This window comes from Aythya fuligula, chromosome 1 (assembly GCF_009819795.1).
Source record: "Aythya fuligula isolate bAytFul2 chromosome 1, bAytFul2.pri, whole genome shotgun sequence".
NCBI classification, from domain to species: Eukaryota; Metazoa; Chordata; class Aves; order Anseriformes; family Anatidae; genus Aythya; species Aythya fuligula.
In genome coordinates this window covers 6,891,101-6,903,726 of record NC_045559.1, presented here as the reverse complement: position 1 = coordinate 6,903,726, position 12,626 = coordinate 6,891,101, and the positions used below count along the sequence as shown (strand labels likewise).

The 12,626-nt window shown below is 45.0% G+C and overlaps 1 protein-coding gene across 1 annotated transcript in view; it reads left to right on the top strand.

Annotated features, from left to right (window-relative positions):
* Positions 1-11,908, top strand: part of CCDC3 (coiled-coil domain containing 3) — a 39,776-nt gene extending 27,868 nt beyond the window's left edge. The window contains 4 exon segments of the mRNA XM_032207439.1: positions 9,481-9,726; positions 9,728-9,768; positions 9,770-9,842; positions 9,845-11,908. Coding sequence (XP_032063330.1) covers positions 9,481-9,726; positions 9,728-9,768; positions 9,770-9,842; positions 9,845-9,868 — 384 coding nt within the window. The 3' untranslated portion in view covers positions 9,869-11,908.
* Positions 11,909-12,626: the final 718 nt, after the last annotated feature.

Below are 12,626 nucleotides of genomic sequence, written 5' to 3'. Positions count from 1 at the left end.
ATGAGCCCATAACACCAACGTTTCCTGCTCGGGATCTAGGTTAGATTAAGCAGGGTGGTGCAAAGACTCTCCTAAGGGATGCACCAAGCACAGCTGAATGCAGGTGTCAGTATGCCCTCTTCAATCCCCCTGCTTTCCTGCACCCAAGTGGATCTGATAAATGAAATAAGAAGGCTCTGTCAATTCCTCTGGATGCTCAGGAGAGATGAGGACACCTCAGCTTTCCGGCAGCACCAGAGGACAGCAGGTTGCACCAGGGCACCTGCCTTTGCTCTTCAAAACCCAGAAGTTTTCCTGCAGCAGCAGGGTTCCCAGCCAAGCCTACAGCCAAGGAAATCCTATCTGTTTGTAAAGGCAGCTGAGCAGCAGCAGCTTATGTGAAGTATGAAGCCAAAATGTCCAGAGCAGAGGGATTTATAGGGGAACACGACTTTTATAGATGTTGCGTTAACTTCAAACATTTGCCTTTCTCAGCACGGGTTTTCCTCCTGTGCATAAAACTTCCCCAAGGTCTGATATATGCGATGGGGGGGAGACGTGGGATCCACTTCCAGCAAATGTCCCCGTCTCTGTGCTTTTGTGCGAGATGACATTTAACGCAATGAGCTCACTCTTTGACCCCTGCTGGGATTTGCTCTGCTTCTCTCCTTCTCCAGCTGGACCCAGAAGTGACAGGGGAACAAAGGTTTATATATATGCACTGCCTGGGAGCAGCCAGCCCCAGGGATGGGGGGAGAAGAGGAGTTGGGGCTGCGAGGTCTCTTAATGGTGCTTTAACTTCTTGGCACAGAGGGTGCAGGCACCCAGCTTCTGTGCTCTGAACCTGCTGCAGGGGACCTGTTGCTCTGGCATCACCTTACCCACAGGAGGTTTTGAAGTATTTGAACCCTCAGTTGATGTTTTTTCCCTGTTTCCTGCCCCCATCTCTTCCCACCTCTTGTGAAGTACCTTATTCTCTGGTTCTTTTGGGGGGCTGTGCTGTGGCTATATTCCTGTGCTTATCCTTCCTGTGCTGTGTGAGTGTAAAAAAATGATACAACAACCTTCCTGTGTGCAATAAATGACCATTTAAACACCATATTAGGACTGTGGATGGGGAATTGGGGATTTGAAAAGGTCAGGGCTCAGTGTGGCCACTGACTGCCTCTCCCCTGGGTGCATGTGGCATCGCTGGGCCCTCGTAAGCATTTGCCACAGCTACCAAGTGCTACCTGCAGTTCATGCACAGCTGTTACGTCTTGGTTCAGCCGCTCTAATCCTGCCACCACCCATGGCTTCAACCTATTTTGTACTCCTAAGAGCCATGGTTAATCTAAGCCCAAGCTTACAGCCATCCAGACAGCACCTACCACACCAGAGCATTGGTCACCTCTGCCAGGGCCTCCAGGGAAATTCTCCAGGCTGTAACACATTACAGTGACATACACCATGCTCAAATATCCCAAATCAGTTATAACCTTGGTCTAAACGAATATTATTCTTAATGAAATGACTATTGGTAAAGGTACATATGTTTCCTCACCAGCTGATGCTGGTTCTCATCTCCATCTACATCTGGGGAAGATTTATTTGAACATATTGCACTTCCTTCACTGTTACCCTGTCATATAAGGGTGCATATTTAACAGGACCATTAAATGAACTTTCTAGGAACTACTCTAACATGAAGCAGAGGCCAGCTCATTCAGAAATCAACACTGACATCTCAATAAATAGGAGCAATGCATAAGATGCTGTGCTGCACTGATCAGCCATGTCTCCTTTCCCTGGGTTCCCATCAGCGAGAGGGAAGGACACAACATATTTTGTGCCTGGGTCTTGTTTGTTGTATCCCTTCATTGATATTTAATTAATTCATTGTGTTTGGAGGGGGAATAGTGACCTAATCCTATTGAAATACAAGCCAAGGAAAACAAGGTTAGCTGGAGACACGGTCATGCAGCAACTTTCAATTTGAGAACAATACGCTTGGGGAAAGGTATGTTGGCAAAGTAGTTTTAGGCATATCAGATGTAATTAGCCTTATTGTGATACTAATAATACTGCATGGGGAAAAGCTGAGTTGGAAATTAAAGTGGGTTGTGAGTTTTGGAAAGTTTGGTAGCTGTGGAAATGGAAAGTTTCTGTATGAGTTATAGAAAAAAAAAGTCTCACCGAGATTTTTGAAGCCCAGCTGAAACTGCAGCCTGAGCTCTGAGACAAAAATGATTACAAAAAAAGCAAAAAAAAAATTTAGAATTTAGGCAGAGCAAAATGCAAAAATCCACGAAGCAGCAAGGCTTGTGAGACAGACTTGCAAACCCCTTCATTCTCAACACCTAAATTGCGTCCAGCAACAGAGAAAAGACATTGTTTTCCTTATTCAAAATATGCATTAGTCTTCGCTTTAAATAGTTTTCCTTAAGCTCAGCAAGGTTGAGCTGGGTAGTGCACTTAAAATTTTGGTGTCATTTACTTTTAAGCAACTGGCTTAATCAATAGCTGCACCGTGTTCCCCAGGAACTGTGCGGGTGTATTGGGAATATCTACCACCTGGGACAGCACTCAGAAGGAACCAGAACAGATGCTGATTGCAGGATATAAATTGCAAATGCAATTCCTTGTAAGTAAAGGAATTCACAGAGGGAGGATGCAGGTCTCAGCAAAGAGGCTGACAGGGTGGCACCACCTCTCCCTGGGGCTAAACTCCTGGGAGGGCTTCAAGACCCACAGCCCTGCCCTATCTCAGACACCCAACCATCACCCAGCCTTGAGCCAGGAGCGATATCAAAAGCTGTGAAGCTCCTGGAAATGCAGAAAGCACAAGGTATGGGGCTGGTGGGGCTGAACACCAAGCGCTGAGCCCAACGCTCGTGTGCTCAGCCTTTGCTTCTGCAGCTCCAGTGGAGTGAGGAGGAGGACGACGGCTGCTCCTGTTAAACCGCTTAGACACAAGACTTTGCTGCTCCCCTCCCTCACCGCTGCATTCCTGTGGCATCTCGGGCGAATCGCTGGGAGGAATGCTTTGAAAGGAAACAAGGCGAGCGCAGAGCCCCTGGAAAAAGCAGCCGGCTGGCTCCTGGTGTGCATCCCTCACCCACGCTGCACTGCCTGCGTGGTCAGTGAGGAGAGGGAAGGGGCTTGGAGATGCCCCAGGGTGAGGTCCTGCCCTCTTGATTTATTTTTCTCTTTCTGGAGACCTTCTGTCTCCTGGTTCCTGTGCAGGGAATTTAGGGATTTACTGTCAGGACTGACTTATCTGCTCACTTGGCACAAGCTAAATGCCTGTGGTAGGCAGCCTGGCTCATATGCACCTTTTTTTTTTTTTTTTTTTTTTCTTTTTTTCTCCTTTCCTGACTTCTTGGTTAGTGGGGTTTCTCTCCTCTTTAAAGATTGCCTTTTTTCCTTTGCAAAAATAGGGAATGGGCTGGTTGGTCCCTTCCTGGGTGCTGGCAACGATCAGAGCACATATCACAGAGTAGCATTTCCACCACCATCCCCAACCACAGCACATGGGATGGGGTCAGATTGTCACCTGCTATCCTTGCTATTCTTCCCCCTTAGCAGCATCTCAGGCTTCAGGGCTCAAAGTCTCCAGGGAAAGAAGAGCCTCAGGCCACGATCTGTCTGTGGTTTGGGGGCCAGAGACCTTTATCCATGTACCTTCAGCACTGAAGTCTTTTCACCAGCCCTCAAGTGCCTCCTAATCCCACCGTGTCCTCCAAAACCACCCTTAATCTGGGAGCATGGATGCGAGGGCTCCAAGCTTGAAGGCAAACGGCAGGGTTTTATGATGAATGCTTGCCGTACCCACTGCAGACAAGGAGCCACCAGAAATTCAGACACCTTGCCAGAGAGGAAGGTCTGTTTTTTCAAAATACTTCATCACGGGGAAGTATCTTCTTTAAACAAATCTGTTGTTCAGCTTAAAAAAAAAGAGATCAGAAGAAAAAGATTAAGTTGTGGGTGTTTTTTCCTTTTGAAAAGCACTCTTCCCTGGAAGTAAACCATCCTCTGTGCTGAGCTGGTGTCTTGGTGGAGCTGCTGGCACTCGGGCCCTTTTGTCACAGCTTGTAAACATCACTCCTATTTTCCAGGGAGATGGGCCACTGTCATCTGCTCAGGGGAACGTCAGGGCCAAGCAGCAGCCAAGAGACCTGCCAAGGCATAGGCCAAGAGCTGCCCTCGCAGGCCCTTGAACGATTCTTCAGGTGGCTTTCCACCAAACAGCAGTTTGATGCAGATCAGAACTAACAGGGTTGTTTTTAAAACCTCCCAGTTGACCATAGACATGGATTTGAGTCCATTTCCAGGGCAAAATTTTCCAAACTCCAAGAAAACTACACTTATGCTGCCACTGCAGCCTCCCTGGGGTAGCTAGTGGTGCCAGCTGCCATTCTGTGGGCCTCAGGGTGGGATCCACCTCAGCCCGAGCAAGTTATCTAGGCACTTAGAGTTTTAAAGTGAAAATCTGCCTTCACTGGGCAGTGGTATGAGGAAGAAAGGCACTGTTTGCAGTGCCAGGACACCTCATGGTGGATGTAGCCTGGCAGAGGCTCCTTGTGGGCAGTGTTTCCTACCCCAGTGAAGTCCTTACCTCTAACAGTTTGGATTATGCCACAAGCCTTACACCTCCCACAGCAAGAGCTGACCCTATTATCCTTGCAAGAACAACCACCACAATTTCCTTCTCTGTCCAGATCATATATATCTTGGTGGTTCATATGGAACCCATATGAACCCATATGGAAATCTCGACTCATCCCCGTTAATGCCAGTGATGCTGGATTTGGCCCCAGGACCCTAATTCAGTGTCTCTCAAAGGTGCAGTCTTGCAGCGAGCAGAGGTGGTTTAACCGAGTTCCATCCAGCACGATGGTTTAACAGTGCTGACAGGGGCTTTTCCACACTTCAGCGGGAGTGTTAGTCTTGGCTGAAAAGCCCCGGTAACTGGAGGTTAAGTGACTCCATCCCAAACCCCATACCCTCCACTGCCAGATCCCTCCTCCTATCCCTCACCGCACCATCTGTCTGTCCGTCCAGCATGCTCACTCCCACTTAGCCTGCCCAAAGGAGATGAACAAGAGGAGAAAGTGATGCTCAGAGTCTGAAATCTGTCAATGGCAAGGCAGGGCTCAAGGAGGACTGCTCCAGCTAGAAGAGGCAAGGTTTGACTGCCTGAGCTGTGTCGCATCCATATCAGCTTCCCCTGAAGCACAGAGCCCTTCTTGCTGAGCACACAGAAGGCTTTGGGGAAATAAATCCTGGTGGAGTTAAAGAAAAATAAAGAGCTGTGTTTGGCTTCCAAGATCTTCTTGAGAGAGTGCATGAATTATTGCTGTGCTGAGACAAAGAGAGATGGAGGAATATGCTTCGTGCTGCATGAGGTTCCAGTTTAAGATGTTTTATATAACTTTAACAGTGGTAAAACGCAGAGCAGTGAGACAACATGCAGCAACTTCAGTCAGCTTTTATCTTTTCTGTGGGGCAGATTTACAGCAGGGAAAGGGGAGAGGAGAGTGGTGTGGGGATGTGATGAGCAGGCTGGGGTGCAGCATGGAGGAGGCTCAGCAGCAGAGCAGGAGCTGTGCTTGCCAACCCACTGCACTTGGGCTGCATTTCCAGAGGGACTTGTCTCTTGTTTCTTCCACTGGACACTCCCAACAGGTTGTGTTGGGGCCATGCTGGGTGTGGGATGCTGAGGGAGCATCCCATGGTAGCACAAGCACAGCTGGACACTGCTCCGGTCAACAGTGTGGGTCTGGAAGAAGATTTGAGGACAAGAAACCAACGTGGCCTATGCCCAGTTCTTCTAAAAACATCATGTCCATGCAGAGGAGATTAGGTCTGACTGTCATGCTTTTAAAGACATTCCCACTACTATCTTAGCTGATGACACCCTATGTCCAAACATTCTGGTTGATGTGAAAGATATTTTAGGAGACCTGACCTGAAAGACATTTAGTTAATGGGGTGCCAGTGCTGTCTGTAGGGAGCATGCATTAGAAGCTATCAAGAAACTAACTTTTCTCCCTTTGGTAAATGAAAGGAAAGATTTGGTGGTCACTGCCTGATTTTGAAACTTACTTCAACCAGATGGACAAGGGTGGAAGAACACCCCCTCTACACCGCTGTCCATGGAGGGTTTTCTGTCCACTGTCCCGTTCTGATTAAGCTTATAGAAGGCAGATGTGTGTGTCTGACAGAAATTTATACATATGGCAATTCAGGGCGTTTGGTAAAGGGCTCACATGCCTGTAATGTGACACTCAGAAAAGCAGTTTGATGTAACACAGTGCTGATGTGTTTGGCAGATGGACAGAATGTGTAAATCATCTAGATGTGGTGAGACTTCAGTCTGGGTGTATTTGTGACAGGATGTTTCAGACAAATACTGAAATATATGTAATTTGTGGTGTCACAGCTGTAGGCTGTCTGGGCTAAATCCTAAGGACATGTATGGTTCTTTTTGTGCTACCTTTCTTGCTACATCTTCTACCACTGTTCTGGATTTGTTTAAACACTGTTGAACATGGCTTGGTAACACAACTGTGGAACAAGCAGACATGCAATCAGAAATGTTCAGGATGAATAAATCTTGCATAGGTCACTAGATAATGTAACTTGAGAAGGAAACCCCCAAAAATAATTCATAGATTTGTCTGAAGAGTCATGTCCTGGTCATTCACCCAGTTTCCCAGGTCTGTGGTCATGTATGCCATGCTAAGTGCAGCATTTCTGACCTGTTGCTTAACCGTCTGTCTGCTGCTGATACCTTTTGGGAACAAGAGTCATCAGCTGTCCATTAATTGCCAGATCCGTTCTTCCCTTCAGGGGCACCAGGTGGAACTGGCTCCTCTCAGCATCTTCTCACTGTGCCACCTGGCTGCCTGCACTCCTGCCCAGCTCAGGCAGGCCAGGGGATGCTTGGTGTCATCCCTCTTTGCCTGGAAGGAGGGAACTGTGTGCCAGCTTGGAGATCTATGTTGAAGCACATCTGCTAAAGGCAAGGGGAGTGACAGCTGCAGACTGGAAAAACAAAAACAAACAAAAAAAACCCACTCCTCTGTAGTTTTTTGCAATGCTTTTGGTTTAAAGCTTGATCTTGCTGGTAATCAGTGCAAACTATGCACATTTATGGTTTCAAGAGACCAGAGAAAATAGGGTGTGAAATTCCTGCCTGTAGATATGCTCCATAGGAAGGACTGCGCAACACGGGGATATCTCAGCTGGCTGCAAGCAACAAGTATCCGAGTAGCAGCATGGGCCAAGGGCTGGTTAACTCCTCACTTATTTATTCCTAGTGAGCTATACAGGCTGTACTGAGCTCCACGCTGCCACAGTTGCACAGCTCTCAGCACCAGATCTAATCACTTAAAAATAACTTGGGTGCATCCATCTGAGCCACAGCTCCAGCAGTAACAGCAGGGGTAGGACAGCACTCACATTTGTACATGATGCTTACTGCAGGGCTCTGTAAAAAAAGGTTATTTATAACCAGCTGGCGAGAATGCAAGGACCCCACTTTGTTATTTTTCCACATGTAGAAAGAGCAAAGGAGTTCATTTTTCTGCTAGTAGTCCTGCGATTGCAGGACTGGGCTCTTTCTATCATTTTCCCATTGGTAAGCAAAGGTGTGTGTCTCTGACAGAATCATATATTTGTGTTGTTCCAGTGATCTCTTTGGATATCTCCAGGTGATTTAAGCTCTAAACTATTGGCTTCAGGCTGGAAAGTCAAGATCTGGAAGAGGAATGGCATAAGGAAATGAGCTGGCTAGCTTTCTGATGATACCTGAGAAGTTTCTGAGTGGTTCAGTACACATGTACTACCTCTGCTGACAGAGGACCAACCTCAAAGGTTTGGGAGCACCTCTGGGTGAGGTTACTGCCATCCCTGATGTCAGCCATCACAAGTTGCCATGCCCCCCACAGCCAGCCCAGGTAGATGAGATATGGTTGGGTTCATCTCACAGCACACTTCAGGTGCATGAATTCTCTGTTACTCTGTGTTGGACTCTGTAATATGCCATGCCTATTGGTGCAGCAATAAAAAACACCAGAAATCCCTCAGGATGTGGAGTTTCTACCTTCTGCCTTCCCAACAAATATCTTTTCCTAACAGTGCTCTCCCGTGTAGGGACTTAAATTCAAGAATTGGTCTGCTTAAAGCTTTTCAAGGGTTTGGCAAACACAGAAGCCAAGGGGTGCTGGCTGCTTTCAAATAGCTCTTGGAATGAGCTGTGATCAAAATCAAATTCTCTCCTCTGTCATGCAATTTCTGGCCTTCATCTCTCAGTCTCAACTCCCTGTTTTCCTAGCAGGCACTTATAAAAGATCCCTGGTGAGAGGGCAACCAGGGTAAGCATTTCCCTCTTAGTAAAGCCTTGTGGTGCTATTGCACAAGATACAAGAGCTTATGGCTACTGGAAGCAGTTTCTGTGTTGACCAGCCATGGCTTTTGGCTGCTGGGGGTTTCCAAAGCAAACGAAGCATTACTCATCAAAGCGGGCTCCCTCCCCAACTTTTAGTTGAAAGTACTACAAAAGAAGATGGAAAGAAACATGTAATCCTTCATCATCACAGTGAGGATTTGCTTGTTTGTTTAGATTTCCTGACTGTTCCAAATGTTCTGCCAGAGAAAGCCCATCTAGGCTCCAGGAGTGCTTGAAAGACACACTAAAAATCTAGATGTATATAGGAGACAAATTCAGCAGAAGACACTGCCTTTCCCCATAGCACACCGGTGTGACAATCAGATGGAAATCCCACATGCACAATGAAATATCTCAGGATGCTTTTTTGTAGGAAAAAAAAAAACAGAAGAGGGCACGTCAGCCTGAGCAGAAATAGGTTTCATGATCACTGCTCTAGATCACAGAATTTTTGGTGGGGTTGTCCTTGATCTCAGGCACCTCCTCTTTGTTAAAGTTATGGGATCTTGAATGCTCCTGGGAAGTGCTAGGATTTTATGTTTTAAGGTTTCATCTGAAAGAAGCCCAAGTAATGAGCTATTCAAGGCAACTCCGTGCTTGAAAAGGTAAAAACAACTGTGTTTTGCAGGTTTTGACTTTATTTTGTATGTTGAGATAAAGAACACAGGGCAGGCTCATGTCAAAATCTGGAGTTTCTGAAGTGCTTCTGAGCTGGATCTAATCTTGAGTTTTACAATTGTGGCAACACCTTAGATTGAACTCCAGTTTCAGACCATGAATAGGGCAGCCTTCCTTCTTAAATTCAAGTTAGCCTCAATGAGCTCAACAGGTCTCTCAAAGTAGCTCACACAAGTCATTGTGAACTATTAGTGTCATCAAAAGCTACAATTTGGGGTATTATCTGAATACAGAAAAGAAAAAGAGGCTTTTACTAGAAAGATGCAAAAAAGTAGAATTTCAAAAAAGTTGTTCTATGTTTGAAGAGCTGTGAGGTCTTTCTATGAACACCTGAGTTAACTTTTACTTTAATAACCTTTTTGTTCCTATTTCATTTCTGATGTCCCCAGCTCATGTGCTCCTCGGTGCAGAAAGCCCTGTTTGAGGAGGAGGACAGAGTGAAGAAGCTGCAGCAGAAGGTGGCGACGCTGGAGAAGCGCAACAAACAGCTGCGAGATCGGGTGAAAAAAGTCAAGAGGTCTCTCCGGCAAGCTAGGAAAAACACCAGGCACATGGAGCAGATGAACCGAAAGCTCAGTGAGAAACTTTCCTCTGCAGGTGGTCAAATCCCCTATATTAACTCTTTAAAGCAGGAGAACTCCCATGCTACCTACCTTAAAGTATAATGCAAGGGTAAGTGCTCAGGCCAAAGATGATGACAAATTTTGCCTGCATTAGATCAGGATCTGGCCCTCACACCTTGTCTACACTGTGCTTCAAACCTTGCATGGAAAATGAATCTGAACTTGCTCTAGGCATGGTGCTAGGAATTAATCAGGAATGGAAATTGGATTTATCTGGGTGTTGGGGGAACAACCCCAACCCAAGTCCATGGTGTCCTGGGTGGATGTAGGGCCAGACTGTAGTCTAAAGCACATGCTGCTTCTTGGTCCTCATTCATCTGCCTCTGTCACCGGTTTTAGGTTGCCTGTGGTTGGATGAGTGTGAAGGAAGTGCCTGTTCTGCCCCATGGGCCATTGCAGGCACAGGAGCTCTTCTAGGAAGGATCTGATGCCCTCTTACCTGCTCCACATGGACTGGGCCAGCAAGGCTGAGTGAATATATGGAGATGGGTGCTGTAGGAAGGATGCAGGCATAAATGCTCTTTGCTCCATCATCACCCCAAGCTTCCCCCTTCCCTTAAGCTTGACTAAAGTCTATATTTCTGTGTCTGAGCAAAGGCTATGTCCAGGATGGGCCCCTATGGTCAGTTTGGGCCCCTATTCAAAATGAAATGCAAATGTGCTCAACTTTGTCTTAAGACTGTTTCTAAATATCCCTAAATACTCCAAACAAAATTTCTAATATTTTTCATTTAACCAGGAAGTGCCTTAAGAGTCACAATAAATCCCTCAGGTGCCTTCTGTGTTGCCCAGCCAAAGGGGTTGGAACCCACCTCATTTTGGGTCTGTGCCTAAGGCCTAATGCTGCTCCTAAAATCAGGAGTAGACTTAGCCTGACTATTACAGGCCCAGCAGACAATTTCAGATCCTGTTTTCAAGCAGGTTTCATTTACAGTGTGGACAAGTCTTCAAGTTTTGAAATCACTGTTTGAGGTATAATGGAGGTTGCTGGGCAGCCTTGTTTAGTTAGATTTAGATACTGTAGAGATCACAACAATATCAACAGGGCATTAAAAATTAAGGTAGTTTATATATGTATATATTTTAAAATCCTATAGAAAATATTTTTATTACACATTTGATATAGTCTAATTTCTTAAAATATGAAGTAAATCCCATTTCTTCATTATCGCATTAAAAAAAATTCATCACAGTCTTTATTAGACATTTACATTAGGCATTTACAAACTTCTGCTCAAGCAACATAGGTTAAGGCATCAGTATCCATGGCTGACACATTTTTCAGCTGTGTTAATGTACTAGAGCACGTCTTTGGTCTTGGTAGTCAAACAACCTTTGTTCATAACAGGGCACCATCAGGAGAGGAAGGTGGAAGAATAGTTTTTGTGTTCCTTCCCTTCACAAAATAGTTTTTCTTAACACAAGCATGAGCCTCAAGTGTAGATATGCCTCATGCTTTTCGACAGGGACAGACAACCCATGCTCAGCACCAGGGAACATCAACAATTTGCCAGGGCTAAACCTGGTTTATACAAGCTGGACTGATCCAGCTGACAGAGGTGAAGTCCTCAGAAATAGCACCGTGAAAACCACCGCTCTGCTCCTAACTCTCCGTGCTTTACCAGATTGCTGCATGGTCTCCATGCTGTGTCTCAGCATTTAAAAATAGAATATATCCAGGCTGCAGCCCTGCTGGACCATGCTTTAACTATCCCTGCGCTAGGAAAAGCCCGTATCAGCTTTCAACCATGAGCTTCAGTCCAAGCTGAGCTCAGAAGTTAAGCCTTGTGTTGGCTTCTAGGATGCTGCGGAGTTTAATTGCCTTCCAATTTTGCTCCTTTTGGAAATAGAGCTTTCCCCCTCCCCTTTGAAATAATATTTGTATTTCTTAAGATTCTGACTCCTCCAAAAGCTCCACTGGTTTCAAAGGCTTTGCCTACCAAATCAGCACAATTTGAGTTGTTTTGTGCTGCAGTCAGCAATGCTATTTCCTGAGAACTACTACAGACCTAAGGCTTCCCTAGAAGCCATCAAGAGATTTTAACTCTGAAATGTAAATCCACAAGAAAATAACTAATTTTTTGTTTGTTTGTTGTTTGTTTCTGGTTTCTACACTGCTGTTTGAATAAATTGACTGTTTTTCCTGGTATAGGTATTAAAAGCTTGTGTTATTATTATTATTTTTATTTTTTATTTTGCTAATAAAAGCATTCCTTCTGTTATTCATTTATGTTTTATAAATGATTTATAAAGATGAGAAAGTATAGTTAATATAGCTACACCTTTGTTATTCTTACAAATTTTCCAAACACAATGTTGGAAAATGCTCTTTTTTGGGGTGATATTTTTGTCTCTAGATGAAAAGACTGGAATTTTCATCCTATTTTTGCTCTTTCTCTAGCTTAAAAAAAAAAAAAGTAAACCTTTTTTTTTTTTCTTCATGTCGGTCTCATGAGAGTTTTGTCACTTTGTTAAGACAATGAAAACAAAATGCCGAAATACAAAATCCAAACACTACCCAAAACGTCTCCCCTGGTACAAAACCAAGTGAGGGTGCATCCCTGTGGGATTTTCTCTTTCATTCCTCCTTGATTTTGGACCATTTCCAGAGATAAGGACTAGCAGTCAGATCAGATCACATTGTAGCTCTTTCAACACATAATAGGGGATGCCAAAATAAAAATGCTATTAGAGTGTTATCATTGGCTGTCTTATGGGCAGGAAGCATGAATGTGAAGGGTAGTTTATGCATCTTAACCCAGTCTGGGACTCATCACATAGGGCCTGACACAGACATTGATTTTCAGACCCACTCTGCAGCTATTTCAATGACGAGCTAATCCAGAAATGAAAAAAAAAAAAAAAAAAAAAAAAAGCAAAAATTCTTACTATTTCCCAAATTAATGCAAAGA